The sequence below is a fragment of the Oncorhynchus mykiss genome, chromosome 5, assembly GCF_057628025.1.
Source record: "Oncorhynchus mykiss isolate SJ-2025 chromosome 5, ASM5762802v1, whole genome shotgun sequence".
NCBI classification, from domain to species: domain Eukaryota; kingdom Metazoa; phylum Chordata; class Actinopteri; order Salmoniformes; family Salmonidae; genus Oncorhynchus; species Oncorhynchus mykiss.
In genome coordinates, this window is record NC_143026.1 from 97,397,540 (window position 1) to 97,415,350 (window position 17,811).

The 17,811-nt window shown below is 43.7% G+C and overlaps 1 protein-coding gene across 2 annotated transcripts in view; it reads right to left on the bottom strand.

The window, feature by feature from the left end:
* Positions 1-12: 12 nt before the first annotated feature.
* gtpbp6 (GTP binding protein 6) overlaps positions 13-17,811 on the bottom strand; it is a 55,751-nt gene continuing 37,952 nt past the window's right edge. For both annotated transcript variants that reach the window (XM_036978958.2, XM_090236539.1), the window contains 4 exons: positions 15,397-15,605; positions 14,415-14,563; positions 12,699-12,851; positions 13-300 (listed from right to left, as the gene is read on the bottom strand). In XM_036978958.2, the coding sequence (XP_036834853.2) occupies positions 174-300; positions 12,699-12,851; positions 14,415-14,563; positions 15,397-15,605 (638 nt within the window). In that variant the 3' untranslated portion in view covers positions 13-173. The remainder of the gene's footprint in view (positions 301-12,698; positions 12,852-14,414; positions 14,564-15,396; positions 15,606-17,811) is intronic.

The window sequence follows — 17,811 nt, forward strand, 5'->3', positions numbered from 1 at the left end:
AAAAATAAATACTTTATTAAGGAAAATGTTTTTATTTGTATGTTAAGCTAACATAAAACATTTTTGAAGTCTGCATTAAGGTGTCTGTAATATAATAAATGCATTTCTATTGCTGCGCGGTGGCTTCAATAAAGCCTCCTGTCAATCATCCAGGGTTTAGACCTGCAGTGTTTCTAACTACCTAAGAACATCTTCCTGTAGCGTCCGTACGCAGCAGCACTGATGATCACCTTGACGACAGCGGAACCTTCATCTGGGTTAACGTCCACTTCCTGAACTGTTGCCTCCTTGTACAGCCAGCTGGAAACACACGAAGGAGAAGTTAATAACTTTATTTATATTGCGCTTTTCAATACAAGTAACAAAGTGATTGACATCATAGTGGCTCATAGGGAGATGAATGGTCAACAGTGGCCTGCCAGAGGATCTCAGGCAGGCTGTGTCCTGGCTCATAGGGAGATGAATGGTCAACAGTGGCCTGCCAGAGGATCTCAGGCAGGCTGTGTCCTGGCTCGTTGGGAGATGAATGGTTAGAGATATAGAATGGGGGTAAATTAAGCCTTAAACATGATAAATATCATTGTAAAACCTATTCTGAAAGGCCCTCATTCCGACCTGAGTTAAGCATAAATGGAACGTCATTTCCTTTATATGCACTTTTCTCTCTGCGTATTCTGAAGTTGAACTAAAGCACGAGAACAGCATGTAATTCACCTGCTATTCACCCATTACTCAACCGCTATTCACCCACTACTCAACCGCTATTCACCCATTACTCAACCGCTATTCACCCACTACTCACCCGCTATTCACCCACTACTCAACCGCTATTCACCCATTACTCAACCGCTATTCACCCACTACTCAACCGCTATTCACCCATTACTCAACCGCTATTCACGCGCTATTCACCCACTACTCAACCGCTATTCACCGATTACTCAACCGCTATTCACGCGCTATTCACCCACTACTCAACCGCTATTCACCTGCTATTCACCCACTACTCAACCGCTATTCACCTGCTATTCAACCGCTATTCACCCACTACTCAACCGCTATTCACCCACTACTCAACCACTATTCACCCACTACTCAACCGCTATTCACCTGCTATTCACCCACTACTCAACCGCTATTCACCCACTACTCAACCGCTATTCACCCACTACTCAACCGCTATTCACCCACTACTCACCCGCTATTCACCCACTACTCACCTGCTATTCACCCACTACTCAACCGCTATTCACCTGCTATTCACCTGCTATTCACCCACTACTCAACCGCTATTCACCTGCTAATCATTTGGGGGTGGAGATCAAATAAATTACGTGTGGTGGAGGCGTGTCTACAGATACACTGTATTAATGGAGGTGTGTCTACTGATACACTGTATTAATGGAGGTGTGGAGGAGGTGTGTCTACAGATACACTGTATTAATGGAGGTGTGGAGGAGGTGTGTCTACAGATACACTGTATTAATGGAGGTGTGGAGGAGGTGTGTCTACAGATACACTGTATTAATGGAGGTGTGGAGGAGGTGTGTCTACAGATACACTGTATTAATGGAGGTGTGTCTACAGATACACTGTATTAATGGAGGTGTGGAGGAGGTGTGTCTACAGATACACTGTATTAATGGAGGTGTGTCTACAGATACACTGTATTAATGGAGGTGTGGAGGAGGTGTGTCTACTGATACACTGTATTAATGGAGGTGTGTCTACAGATACACTGTATTAATGGAGGTGTGTCTACAGATACACTGTATTAATGGAGGTGTGGAGGAGGTGTGTCTACTGATACACTGTATTAATGGAGGTGTGGAGGAGGTGTGTCTACAGATACACTGTATTAATGGAGGTGTGTCTACAGATACACTGTATTAATGGAGGTGTGGAGGAGGTGTGTCTACAGATACACTGTATTAATGGAGGTGTGGAGGAGGTGTGTCTACAGATACACTGTATTAATGGAGGTGTGGAGGAGGTGTGTCTATAGATACACTGTATTAATGGAGGTGTGGAGGAGGTGTGTCTACAGATACACTGTATTAATGGAGGTGTGGAGGAGGTGTGTCTACAGATACACTGTATTAATGGAGGTGTGGAGGAGGTGTGTCTACAGATACACTGTATTAATGGAGGTGTGGAGGAGGTGTGTCTACAGATACACTGTATTAATGGAGGTGTGGAGGAGGTGTGTCTACAGATACACTGTATTAATGGAGGTGTGGAGGAGGTGTGTCTACAGATACACTGTATTAATGGAGGTGTGGAGGAGGTGTGTCTACAGATACACTGTATTAATGGAGGTGTGTCTACAGATACACTGTATTAATGGAGGTGTGGAGGAGGTGTGTCTACTGATACACTGTATTAATGGAGGTGTGTCTACAGATACACTGTATTAATGGAGGTGTGTCTACAGATACACTGTATTAATGGAGGTGTGGAGGAGGTGTGTCTACTGATACACTGTATTAATGGAGGTGTGGAGGAGGTGTGTCTACAGATACACTGTATTAATGGAGGTGTGTCTACAGATACACTGTATTAATGGAGGTGTGGAGGAGGTGTGTCTACAGATACACTGTATTAATGGAGGTGTGGAGGAGGTGTGTCTACAGATACACTGTATTAATGGAGGTGTGGAGGAGGTGTGTCTATAGATACACTGTATTAATGGAGGTGTGGAGGAGGTGTGTCTACAGATACACTGTATTAATGGAGGTGTGGAGGAGGTGTGTCTACAGATACACTGTATTAATGGAGGTGTGGAGGAGGTGTGTCTACAGATACACTGTATTAATGGAGGTGTGGAGGAGGTGTGTCTACAGATACACTGTATTAATGGAGGTGTGGAGGAGGTGTGTCTACAGATACACTGTATTAATGGAGGTGTGGAGGAGGTGTGTCTACAGATACACTGTATTAATGGGGGTGTGTCTACAGATACACTGTATTAATGGAGGTGTGGAGGAGGTGTGTCTATAGATACACTGTATTAATGGAGGTGTGTCTACAGATACACTGTATTAATGGAGGTGTGGAGGAGGTGTGTCTACTGATACACTGTATTAATGGAGGTGTGTCTACAGATACACTGTATTAATGGAGGTGTGTCTACAGATACACTGTATTAATGGAGGTGTGGAGGAGGTGTGTCTACTGATACACTGTATTAATGGAGGTGTGGAGGAGGTGTGTCTACAGATACACTGTATTAATGGAGGTGTGTCTACAGATACACTGTATTAATGGAGGTGTGGAGGAGGTGTGTCTACAGATACACTGTATTAATGGAGGTGTGGAGGAGGTGTGTCTACAGATACACTGTATTAATGGAGGTGTGGAGGAGGTGTGTCTATAGATACACTGTATTAATGGAGGTGTGGAGGAGGTGTGTCTACAGATACACTGTATTAATGGAGGCGTGTCTACAGATACACTGTATTAATGGAGGTGTGTCTACTGATACACTGTATTAATGGAGGTGTGGAGGAGGTGTGTCTACAGATACACTGTATTAATGGAGGTGTGTCTACAGATACACTGTATTAATGGAGGTGTGGAGGAGGTGTGTCTACAGATACACTGTATTAATGGAGGTGTGTCTACAGATACACTGTATTAATGGAGGTGTGGAGGAGGTGTGTCTACTGATACACTGTATTAATGGAGGTGTGTCTACAGATACACTGTATTAATGGAGGTGTGTCTACAGATACACTGTATTAATGGAGGTGTGGAGGAGGTGTGTCTACTGATACACTGTATTAATGGAGGTGTGGAGGAGGTGTGTCTACAGATACACTGTATTAATGGAGGTGTGTCTACAGATACACTGTATTAATGGAGGTGTGGAGGAGGTGTGTCTACAGATACACTGTATTAATGGAGGTGTGGAGGAGGTGTGTCTACAGATACACTGTATTAATGGAGGTGTGGAGGAGGTGTGTCTATAGATACACTGTATTAATGGAGGTGTGGAGGAGGTGTGTCTACAGATACACTGTATTAATGGAGGCGTGTCTACAGATACACTGTATTAATGGAGGTGTGTCTACTGATACACTGTATTAATGGAGGTGTGGAGGAGGTGTGTCTACAGATACACTGTATTAATGGAGGTGTGTCTACTGATACACTGTATTAATGGAGGTGTGGTGGAGGAGGTGTGTCTACAGATACACTGTATTAATGGAGGTGTGGAGGAGGTGTGTCTATAGATACACTGTATTAATGGAGGTGTGGAGGAGGTGTGTCTACAGACACACTGTATTAATGGAGGTGTGTCTACAGATACACTGTATTAATGGAGGTGTGGAGGAGGTGTGTCTACAGATACACTGTATTAATGGAGGTGTGGAGGAGGTGTGTCTACAGATACACTGTATTAATGGAGGTGTGGAGGAGGTGTGTCTACAGATACACTGTATTAATGGAGGTGTGGAGGAGGTGTGTCTACAGATACACTGTATTAATGGAGGTGTGGAGGAGGTGTGTCTACAGATACACTGTATTAATGGAGGTGTGGAGGAGGTGTGTCTACAGATACACTGTATTAATGGAGGTGTGTCTACAGATACACTGTATTAATGGAGGTGTGGAGGAGGTGTGTCTACTGATACACTGTATTAATGGAGGTGTGTCTACAGATACACTGTATTAATGGAGGTGTGTCTACAGATACACTGTATTAATGGAGGTGTGGAGGAGGTGTGTCTACTGATACACTGTATTAATGGAGGTGTGGAGGAGGTGTGTCTACAGATACACTGTATTAATGGAGGTGTGTCTACAGATACACTGTATTAATGGAGGTGTGGAGGAGGTGTGTCTACAGATACACTGTATTAATGGAGGTGTGGAGGAGGTGTGTCTACAGATACACTGTATTAATGGAGGTGTGGAGGAGGTGTGTCTATAGATACACTGTATTAATGGAGGTGTGGAGGAGGTGTGTCTACAGATACACTGTATTAATGGAGGTGTGGAGGAGGTGTGTCTACAGATACACTGTATTAATGGAGGTGTGGAGGAGGTGTGTCTACAGATACACTGTATTAATGGAGGTGTGGAGGAGGTGTGTCTACAGATACACTGTATTAATGGAGGTGTGGAGGAGGTGTGTCTACAGATACACTGTATTAATGGAGGTGTGGAGGAGGTGTGTCTACAGATACACTGTATTAATGGGGGTGTGTCTACAGATACACTGTATTAATGGAGGTGTGGAGGAGGTGTGTCTATAGATACACTGTATTAATGGAGGTGTGTCTACAGATACACTGTATTAATGGAGGTGTGGAGGAGGTGTGTCTACTGATACACTGTATTAATGGAGGTGTGTCTACAGATACACTGTATTAATGGAGGTGTGTCTACAGATACACTGTATTAATGGAGGTGTGGAGGAGGTGTGTCTACTGATACACTGTATTAATGGAGGTGTGGAGGAGGTGTGTCTACAGATACACTGTATTAATGGAGGTGTGTCTACAGATACACTGTATTAATGGAGGTGTGGAGGAGGTGTGTCTACAGATACACTGTATTAATGGAGGTGTGGAGGAGGTGTGTCTACAGATACACTGTATTAATGGAGGTGTGGAGGAGGTGTGTCTATAGATACACTGTATTAATGGAGGTGTGGAGGAGGTGTGTCTACAGATACACTGTATTAATGGAGGCGTGTCTACAGATACACTGTATTAATGGAGGTGTGTCTACTGATACACTGTATTAATGGAGGTGTGGAGGAGGTGTGTCTACAGATACACTGTATTAATGGAGGTGTGTCTACAGATACACTGTATTAATGGAGGTGTGGAGGAGGTGTGTCTACAGATACACTGTATTAATGGAGGTGTGTCTACAGATACACTGTATTAATGGAGGTGTGGAGGAGGTGTGTCTACTGATACACTGTATTAATGGAGGTGTGTCTACAGATACACTGTATTAATGGAGGTGTGTCTACAGATACACTGTATTAATGGAGGTGTGGAGGAGGTGTGTCTACTGATACACTGTATTAATGGAGGTGTGGAGGAGGTGTGTCTACAGATACACTGTATTAATGGAGGTGTGTCTACAGATACACTGTATTAATGGAGGTGTGGAGGAGGTGTGTCTACAGATACACTGTATTAATGGAGGTGTGGAGGAGGTGTGTCTACAGATACACTGTATTAATGGAGGTGTGGAGGAGGTGTGTCTATAGATACACTGTATTAATGGAGGTGTGGAGGAGGTGTGTCTACAGATACACTGTATTAATGGAGGCGTGTCTACAGATACACTGTATTAATGGAGGTGTGTCTACTGATACACTGTATTAATGGAGGTGTGGAGGAGGTGTGTCTACAGATACACTGTATTAATGGAGGTGTGTCTACTGATACACTGTATTAATGGAGGTGTGGTGGAGGAGGTGTGTCTACAGATACACTGTATTAATGGAGGTGTGGAGGAGGTGTGTCTATAGATACACTGTATTAATGGAGGTGTGGAGGAGGTGTGTCTACAGACACACTGTATTAATGGAGGTGTGTCTACAGATACACTGTATTAATGGAGGTGTGGAGGAGGTGTGTCTACAGATACACTGTATTAATGGAGGTGTGGAGGAGGTGTGTCTACAGATACACTGTATTAATGGAGGTGTGGAGGAGGTGTGTCTACTGATACACTGTATTAATGGAGGTGTGTCTACAGATAGACTGTATTAATGGAGGTGTGGAGGAGGTGTGTCTACAGATACACTGTATTAATGGAGGTGTGGAGGAGGTGTGTCTACAGATACACTGTATTAATGGAGGTGTGGAGGAGGTGTGTCTACAGATACACTGTATTAATGGAGGTATGTCTACAGATACACTGTATTAATGGAGGTGTGGAGGAGGTGTGTCTACTGATACACTGTATTAATGGAGGTGTGTCTACAGATACACTGTATTAATGGAGGTGTGTCTACAGATACACTGTATTAATGGAGGTGTGGAGGAGGTGTGTCTACTGATACACTGTATTAATGGAGGTGTGGAGGAGGTGTGTCTACAGATACACTGTATTAATGGAGGTGTGGAGGAGGTGTGTCTACAGATACACTGTATTAATGGAGGTGTGTCTACAGATACACTGTATTAATGGAGGTGTGTCTACTGATACACTGTATTAATGGAGGTGTGGAGGAGGTGTGTCTACAGATACACTGTATTAATGGAGGTGTGGAGGAGGTGTGTCTATAGATACACTGTATTAATGGAGGTGTGGAGGAGGTGTGTCTACAGATACACTGTATTAATGGAGGTGTGGAGGAGGTGTGTCTACAGATACACTGTATTAATGGAGGTGTGTCTACAGATACACTGTATTAATGGAGGTGTGGAGGAGGTGTGTCTACAGATACACTGTATTAATGGAGGTGTGTCTACAGATACACTGTATTAATGGAGGTGTGTCTACTGATACACTGTATTAATGGAGGTGTGGAGGAGGTGTGTCTACAGATACACTGTATTAATGGAGGTGTGTCTACAGATACACTGTATTAATGGAGGTGTGGAGGAGGTGTGTCTACAGATACACTGTATTAATGGAGGTGTGGAGGAGGTGTGTCTACAGATACACTGTATTAATGGAGGTGTGTCTACAGATACACTGTATTAATGGAGGTGTGTCTACAGATATGCCGCATTAAATGAGACACCATTCTCCATGCACCGTTATTTACAACTTCATAAGAGCTATTGATAAGTGCTATTGATAAGAGCTAGGTAAATGATCCGTTTGGAGAAGGGGATTGTAAATATAAATGACACTTGTTGTAGATATATTTGACTTTACAATAGCTGGAGACAAATGTGAAACCAGTCATACAGTGCATTTGGAAAGTATTCAGACCCCTTGACATAAAAAATAAAAAATTACGTTACAGCCTTATTCTAAAATTAATTAAATTGTTTTTTCCCCCTCATCAAATGACACACAATACCCCATAATGACAAAGCAAAAACTGGTTATTAGAATTTTTTGCAAATGTAATAAAATTATATAAAGTTAAATATCATATTTACATAAGTAGTCAGACTATTTACTTAGTACTTTGTTGAAGCACCTTTGGAAGAGATTACAGCCTTTAGTTTTCTCGGGAATGACGCTACAAGCTTGGCACACCTGTATTTGGGGAGGTTCTCCTATTCTTCTCTGCAGATCCTCTCAAGCTCTGTCAGGTTGGATGAGGAGTGTTGCAGCACAGCTATTTTCAGGTCTCCCCAGAGATGTTATATTGGGTTGGTGCCAGATTTCCTCTAGACGTGATGCTTGGCATTCAGGCCAAAGAGTTCAATCTTGGTTTCATCAGACCAGAGAATCTTGTTTCTCATGGTCAGAGTCCTTTAGGTGAATTTTGGCAAACTCCAAGCGGGCTGTCATGTGCCTTTTACTGAGGAGAGGCTTCTGTCTGGCCACTCTACCATAAAGGCCTGATTGGTCGAGTGCTGCAGAGATGGTTGTCCTCCTGGAAGGTTCTCCCTGACACCCTCTCCCTAGCTCTACAACTGGGAGGCTCTATAGACAACCCTGACACCTTCTCCCTAGCTCTACAACTGGGAGGCTCTATAGACCAACCTGACACCCTCTCCCTAGCTCTACAACTGGGAGGCTCTAATGAAAGGAAAGAATATAACCTAAGGCTTGTATTTCTGTGTGTTTATTATATTATAATTAAGTCTATGATTTGATAGAGCAGTCTGAGCGATGGAAGGCAGCAGCAGGTTTCCTTGGGCACAGGGACTATGGTGGTCCGCTTGAAACATGTAGGTTATTACAGACTCGGTCAGGGAGAGGTTGAAGATGTCAGTGAAAACACTTGCCAGTCGGTCCACCCATGCTCTGACTACACATCTGCCCTGGAGTTGCCGTACATGTCAACTTGGTGATATTATGGTGTATGGGGAGAATGCAACCACATATGATAACAAGCTCATAAGGCAGGTGTTCATAACAATCAACCAACACAACACTCATTGACAAGAAATGCCATCAACTTACTGGGCCTTCACATATGATAAGAATTGCACCTCCTCAATGTCAAAGCCATCCTGAATCTCCCAGAACTATCTTCGATAGGCACACTTCACCATGAGCCCTCCCCTCTGGCAGTTAATAATGACAGAGACATGGAACTGCACTGCCACGTGTCAGGAGGCCATTCAACAGGAGGCCATTCAACAGGAAGCCATTCAACAGGAAGCCATTCAACAGGAGGCCATTCAACAGCCGAAATGCCATCTGTAAAATGCTGGAGTGCATTGTCCTCATCTGTACCTATTTTGCTACCACCCATAGCTGGCCAGACCATGTTTCATCTGAACTGGACTAGCTACCACCCATAGCTGGCCAGACCATGCAATACCTGAACTGGACTCACATGAGCTCTCATGCCAGGTCTCTGTGTGTAAAATAAAAAGTGGTTAATGTGAACCTAACACACAGCTAAAACATGTAAAGAAAGCAATCCAATATTATTTGTTGCCTAGACTTTACTGCAAATGACACTCAAGTCTTGAGAAAAAAATATACACTAATATTGCAGTTAACCATGACAGCCTTTATAATAGAACGCCTGTTACCACAACAGCCTTTATAATAGAATGCTTTTTACCATGACAGCCTTTATAATAGAACGCTTGTTACCACGACAGCCTTTATAATAGAACGCTTTTTACCATGACAGCCTTTATAATAGAACGCTTGTTACCACGACAGCCTTTATAATAGAACGCTTGTTACCACAACAGCCTTTATAATAGAACGCTTGTTACCATGACAGCCTTTATAATAGAACGCTTGTTACCATGACAGCCTTTATAATAGAACGCTTGTTACCATGACAGCCTTTATAATAGAACGCTTGTTACCACGACAGCCTTTATAATAGAACGCTTGTTACCACAACAGCCTTTATAATAGAACGCTTGTTACCACGACAGCCTTTATAATAGGATGCTTGTTACCATGACAGCCTTTATAATAGAACGCTTGTTACCACGACAGCCTTTATAATAGAACGCTTGTTACCACAACAGCCTTTATAATAGAACGCTTGTTACCATGACAGCCTTTATAATAGAATGCTTGTTACCATGACAGCCTTTATAATAGAATGCTTGTTACCATGACAGCCTTTATAATAGAACGCTTGTTACCATGACAGCCTTTATAATAGAACGCTTGTTACCATGACAGCCTTTATAATAGAATGCTTGTTACCATGACAGCTTTTATAATAGAACGCTTGTTACCATGACAGCCTTTATAATAGAATGCTTGTTACCATGACAGCCTTTATAATAGAACGCTTGTTACCATGACAGCCTTTATAATAGGATGCTTGTTACCATGACAGCCTTTATAATAGAACGCTTGTTACCATGACAGCCTTTATAATAGAACGCTTTTTACCATGACAGCCTTTATAATAGAACGCTTGTTACCATGACAGCCTTTATAATAGAATGCTTGTTACCATGACAGCCTTTATAATAGAATGCTTGTTACCACGACAGCATTTATAATAGAACGCTTTTTACCATGACAGCCTTTATAATAGAACGCTTTTTACCATGACAGCCTTTATAATAGAACGCTTGTTACCATGACAGCCTTTATAATAGAACGCTTGTTACCACGACAGCCTTTAGAATAGAACGCTTGTTACCATGACAGCCTTTATAATAGAATGCTTGTTACCATGACAGCCTTTATAATAGAATGCTTGTTACCATGACAGCCTTTATAATAGAACGCTTTTTACCATGACAGCCTTTATAATAGAATGCTTTTTACCATGACAGCCTTTATAATAGAACGCTTGTTACCATGACAGCCTTTATAATAGAACGCTTGTTACCACGACAGCCTTTATAATAGAACGCTTGTTACCATGACAGCCTTTATAATAGAACGCTTGTTACCACGACAGCCTTTATAATGGAACGCTTGTTACCATGACAGCCTTTATAATAGAACGCTTGTTACCACGACAGCCTTTATAATAGAACGCTTTTTACCATGACAGCCTTTATAATAGAACGCTTGTTACCATGACAGCCTTTATAATAGAACGCTTGTTACCATGACAGCCTTTATAATAGAACGCTTGTTACCACGACAGCCTTTATAATAGAAAGCTTGTTACCATGACAGCCTTTATAATAGAACGCTTGTTACCATGACAGCCTTTATAATAGAACGCTTGTTACCACGACAGCCTTTATAATAGAACGCTTGTTACCATGACAGCCTTTATAATAGAACGCTTGTTACCATGACAGCCTTTATAATAGAACGCTTGTTGCCACAACAGCCTTTATAATAGAACGCTTGTTACCACGACAGCATTTATAATAGAACGCTTGTTACCATGACAGCCTGTATAATAATTTCACACCATAAACTAAATTATTTGATCAGTTAAATTGGCTAATGTTGCGCAACATTTTTCTGGCTAGCTAACAGAGAATTCGATCCAGCTAGCAAGATACTTAACAATGCTAACAATACTTGTCCACCACTTTCTTCCTCACCTCAAACTTTCCAAATGCCAGTTGTTTTTCAGTACCAGCTCATGAAGTAGGCTTCGTCACATTCTCAACCCCCGGTCTCCATGGTCAAGCTTCTCATCTACCTCTTCGTTACCGTTCAGGGGACGCGCTGCTGTAACTGGCAAACTGCCTTTCCTCTCTCCCGCTCTTTCCAGAGCGCGTTGATACTGGAACTACCAAATTGATTGTCTCGTGTTTCTTCAGTCGCGTGCTGCGCTGCATTCTGTTGTTATGTGATTGAATGGCTGAGCCTTGCTCCAAACGCGCATCACCCGTTCGCTTACAGCCAGTAGTGATCCAAAGCCCCCCCCATCCCCTGTTTCTCATGGACTGAGTGTCTTTTGGAGCCTTATGGCAAACTCCAAGTGGGCTGTCATGTGCATTTTACTGAGGAGTGGCTTCCAACTGGCCACTTTACCATAAAGGCCTGATTGGTGGAGTGCTGCAGAGATGGCTGTCCTTCTGGAAGGTTCTCCCATCTCCACAGAGGAACTCTGGAGCTCTGTCACCTCCCTGACCAAGGCCCTTCTCCCCTGATTGCTCCGTTTGGCCGGGCGGCCAGCTCTAGGAAGAGTCTTGGTGGTTCCAAACTTCTTCCATTTAAGAATGATGGAGGCCCCTGTGTTCTTGGGGACCTTCAATGCTGCAGAAATGTTTTGGTACCCTTCCCCAGATCTGTGCCTCTACACATCCTGTCTCGGAGCTCTACGGACAATTCATTCTACTTATGTATACTTATGTAAATAAGGTATTTCTGTTTTACGTTTTGAATACATTTGCAAAAAAATCTAAAAACCTGTTTTCACTTCATCATTATGGGGTACTGTGTGTGGATTGCTGAGAATTTAAAAAATCCATATTAAATCCACAATGTGGAAAAAGTCAAGGGGTCTGAATACTTTCTGAATTCACCGTACTTACTGTATATACTGAAGAAGAAGAAGCAGAAGAAGCAGAAGAAGAAAAATCAGAAGAAGTGGACATGTAATGTCATATGAATAAGGTTGTTCAAAGTGACTGCTACTGTACTGTAGCAGTCACTCACAGTATGTGGCTTGATTCCAATACTTTTAACCTTACCTTAACTGGGAGCTGCTGAGGTCCACAGGGAGAGTCAGGGCCTGTTTCCCTGTAGATCTCATTATAGCTTCTTCTACGACTATCTTCAGCTCCTCCAGACCCTGTCCTCTCAGAGCAGAGATAGGCAGGCTGTTGGGCTCAGAGGGCTCATAGCTGAGGAGGACAACATATCCATGTAATGAATGATAAGAACGTATATATGGATAAACAGCATAGTCACATATACATCTGGCAGACTTTAGTTTCTCCCCTCAACAGGCTTTAGTTCCTCCCCACAACAGACTTTAGTTCCATCCCCTCAACAGGCTTTAGTTCCATCCCCTCAACAGACTTTAGTTCCTCCCCTCAACAGGCTTTAGTTCCTCCCCTCAACAGGCTTTAGTTCCTCCCCTCAACAGACTTTAGTTCCATCCCCTCAACAGACTTTAGTTCCATCCCCTCAACAGACTTTAGTTCCATCCCCTCAACAGACTTTAGTTCCTCCCCTCAACAGACTTTAGTTCCTCCCCTCAACAGGCTTTAGTTCCTCCCCTCAACAGGCTTTAGTTCCATCCCCTCAACAGGCTTTAGTTCCTCCCCTCAACAGGCTTTAGTTCCTCCCCTCAACAGACGTTAGTTCCATCCCCTCAACAGACTTTAGTTCCATCCCCTCAACAGACTTTAGTTCCTCCCCTCAACAGGCTTTAGTTCCATCCCCTCAACAGGCTTTAGTTCCTCCCCTCAACAGGCTTTAGTTCCATCCCCTCAACAGGCTTTAGTTCCTCCCCTCAACAGACTTTAGTTCCATCCCCTCAACATGCTTTAGTTCCTCCCCTCAACAGGCTTTAGTTCCTCCCCACAACGGACTTTAGTTCCTCCCCTCAACAGGCTTTAGTTCCTCCCCTCAACAGACATTAGTTCCTCCCCTCAACATGCTTTAGTTCCTCCCCTCAACATGCTTTAGTTCCTCCCCTCAACATGCTTTAGTTCCTCCCCTCAACAGGCTTTAGTTCCTCCCCTCAACAGACTTTAGTTCCTCCCCTCAACATGCTTTAGTTCCATCCCCTCAACATGCTTTAGTTCCTCCCCTCAACATACTTTATTTTGCATCTCACCGAAGTGTTTGAGTGTGTTGTTCTAACCGTTCTAACTACTTGTGGACCAAAAGTCCCCACAAGAATAGTGGGGTTTAGGGTCAAGGTTAGAATTAGAATTAAGTTCAGGGTTAGGAGCTAGGGTTAGGAGCTAAGGTTGGGTTTAGGGTTAGGAGCTAGGGTTAGGAGCTAGGGTTGGGTTTAGGGTTAGGAGCTAGGGTTAGGAGCTAGGGTTGGGTTTAGGGTTAGGAGCTAGGGTTAGGAGCTAGGGTTAGTTTAAGGGTTAGGAGCTAGGGTTAGTTTTAGGGTTAGGAGCTAGGGTTGGGTTTAGGGTTAGGAGCTAGGGTTGGGTTTAGGGTTAGGAGCTAAGGTTGGGTTTAGGGTTAGGACCTAAGGTTAGTTTTAGGGTTAGGATCTAGGGTTAGGAGCTAGGGTTAGGCGCTAGGGTTAGTTTTAGGGTTAGGAGCTAGGGTTAGGAGCTAGGGTTGGGTTTAAGGTTAGACTTTCAGGTTAAGGTTAGGATTAGGGTACGGGTTAGGAGCTAGGGTTATGTTCAGGGAAAATAGGATTTTGAATGGGACTGAATTGTGTGTCCCCACAAGGTTAGCTGTACAAGACTGTATGTGAATGTTATTCTCCTCACCTGTCCACCAGATCTATCTTATTATGGACTTCTACGATGGAGCTCAGCAGTCTGTCTGGGATCTGAAGGTTCCTCAGGACATTCAACACATTCTCCTTCTGGTTCACAGTCTCTGGGTGGCTGATGTCTCTCACATGGACTATCAGGTCCTGGGGACAGAACGAGGAGAAAGAACACTCTCTATACAGCAGTATGTGGACACCCCTTCAAATTAGTGGATTCTGCTATTTCAGCCACGCCTGTTGTTGACTGGTGTGTAAAATCGAGCACACAGCCATGCGATCTCCATAGACAAACATTGGCAGTAGAATGGCCACGTTGAAAGCTGAGTGACTTTCATCGTGGCACCGTCATAGGATACCACCTTTCCAACAAGTCAGTTCATCAAGTTTATGCCCTGCTAGAGCTGCCCAGTCAACTGTAAGTGCTGTTAATGTGAAGTAGAAATGTCTAGGAGCAACAACGGCTCAGCCACAAAGTGGTAGGCCACACAAGTTCACAGAACTGGACCGGCAAGTCCTGAAGCGCGTAGAGCGTAATAATTGTCTGTCCTCGGTTGCAACACGACCGAGTTCCAAACTGCCCCTGGAAGCAACGTCAGCACAAGAACCTTTCGTCTGGAGCTTCATGAAATGGGTTTCCATGGCCGAGCAGCCGCACACAAGCCTAAGATCACCATGTGCAATACCAAGCGTCGGCTGGAGTGGTGATAAGCTCACTGCCATTGGACTCTGGAGCAGTAGAAACACCTTCTCTGGAGTGATGAATCACTTCACCATCTGGCAGTCCGGTTAATTAATCAGGGTTTGGCGGATGCCAGGAGAACACTACCTGCCCCATAGTGGAGGAGGAATAATGGTCTGGGGCTGTTTTTCATGGTTATGGTTAGGCCCCTTAGTTCCAGTGAAGGGAAAATGTAACGCTATGGAACACCTTTGGGATGAATTGTAAACATTTTGAAATGAAAAGTGTTGTAACATACAGAGTGAGTGACGTCATCCAGCGTGGCGGAGAAGGAGTCTATGAGCCGGTGAGGAAGCTGGGACAGGAAGCCGATGGTGTCCACGTAAAGCACAGTCATGTGACTAGGCAGCGTGCCGGCGTGCACCGTGACGTCCAGCGTGGCAAACAGCTGATCTCTAGGCTGCAGCGCAGCGTCACCAGTCAACGCCTTGATCAGAGTCGTCTTACCTGGAGGAGGGATAGGAGTTTAACAGTAATGAACAGGCAGAAGAGACAATATTTTAATTAGATATTAAATAAGTGCTTCTGGAGGTGTAATAGTCAGTAAATAAGTGGGTAAATGCTGATCACCGTTCGGTGAATGAAGCCATTTATATTATATATCATATTTAGCAACAACAGGTGGAAAATCAAAAACGGCTCATAATAATGTCCGGAACGGAGCGAATGGAATGGCATCAAACACCTGGAAACAGACTATGGGAGGAGCACAGTACTACGTAGAGCCATGACTACACAGTCCCCACATCCAGAACAGACTATGGGAGGAGCACAGTACTACGTAGAGCCATGACTACACAGTCCCCACATCCAGAACAGACTATGGGAGGAGCACAGTACTACGTAGAGCCATGACTACACAGTCCCCACATCCAGAACAGACTATGGGAGGAACACAGTACTACATAGAGCCATGACTACACAGTCCCCACATCCAGAACAGACTATGGGAGGAGCACAGTACTACGTAGAGCCATGACTACACAGTCCCCACATCCAGAACAGACTATGGGAGGAACACAGTACTACATAGAGCCATGACTACACAGTCCCCACATCCAGAACAGACTATGGGAGGAGCACAGTACTACATAGAGCCATGACTACACAGTCCCCACATCCAGAACAGACTATGGGAGGAGCACAGTACTACGTAGAGCCATGACTACACAATCCCCAAAACCAGAACAGACTATGGGAGGAACACAGTACTACATAGAGCCATGACTACATGGAGCCATGACTACACAGTCCCCAAATCCAGAACAGACTATGGGAGGAGCACAGTACTACATAGAGCCATGACTACATGGAGCCATGACTACACAGTCCCCAAATCCAGAACAGACTATGGGAGGAGCACAGTACTACATAGAGCCATGACTACATGGAGCCATGACTACACAGTCCCCACAACCAGAACAGACTACGGGAGGAGCACAGTACTACATAGAGCCATGACTACATGCAACTCTATTCCACAGTACTACATAGAGCCATGACTACATGGAACTCTATTCCACAGTACTACATAGAGCCATGACTACATGGAACTCTATTCCACAGTACTACATAGAGCCATGACTACATGGAACTCTATTCCACAGTACTACATAGAGCCATGACTACATGCAACTCTATTCCACAGTACTACATAGAGCCATGACTACATGCAACTATATTCCACAGTACTACATAGAGCCATGACTACATGCAACTATATTCCACAGTACTACATAGAGCCATGACTACATGGAACTATATTCCACAGTACTACATAGAGCCATGACTACATGGAACTCTATTCCACAGTACTACATAGGGCCATGACTACATGCAACTCTATTCTACATCAGGTAACTGATGCAGCAGGAGAATCAGATGTATAAATACAGATACAAATACACCTTATGGAACAGCGGGGACTGTGAAGCAACACAAACGTTGGCACAGACACATGCTTACACACGTAACCTACACACACACACGATAACAGTATTGTATTGTAGATATGTGGTAGTAGAGTAGTGGTCTGAGGGAACACACTTAATGTATTGTAGAGTAGTGGTAGTAGAGTAGTGGTCTGAGGGAACACACTTAATGTATTGTAGAGTAGTGGTCTGAGGGAACACACTTAATGTATTGTAGAGTAGTGGTAGTAGAGTAGTGGTCTGAGGTAACACACTTAATGTGTTGTAGAGTAGTGGTCTGAGGGAACACACTTAATGTATTGTAGATATGTGGTAGTAGAGTAGTGGTCTGAGGGAACACACTTAATGTATTGTAGAGTAGTGGTAGTAGAGTAGTGGTCTGAGGGAACACACTTAATGTATTGTAGAGTAGTGGTCTGAGGGAACACACTTAATGTATTGTAGAGTAGTGGTCTGAGGGAACACACTTAATGTATTGTAGAGTAGTGGTCTGAGGGAACACACTTAATGTATTGTAGAGTAGTGGTCTGAGGGAACACACTTAATGTATTGTAGAGTAGTGGTCTGAGGGAACACACTTAATGTATTGTAGAGTAGTGGTAGTAGAGTAGTGGTCTGAGGGAACACACTTAATGTATTGTAGAGTAGTGGTCTGAGGGAACACACTTAATGTATTGTAGAGTAGTGGTAGTAGAGTAGTGGTCTGAGGGAACACACTTAAT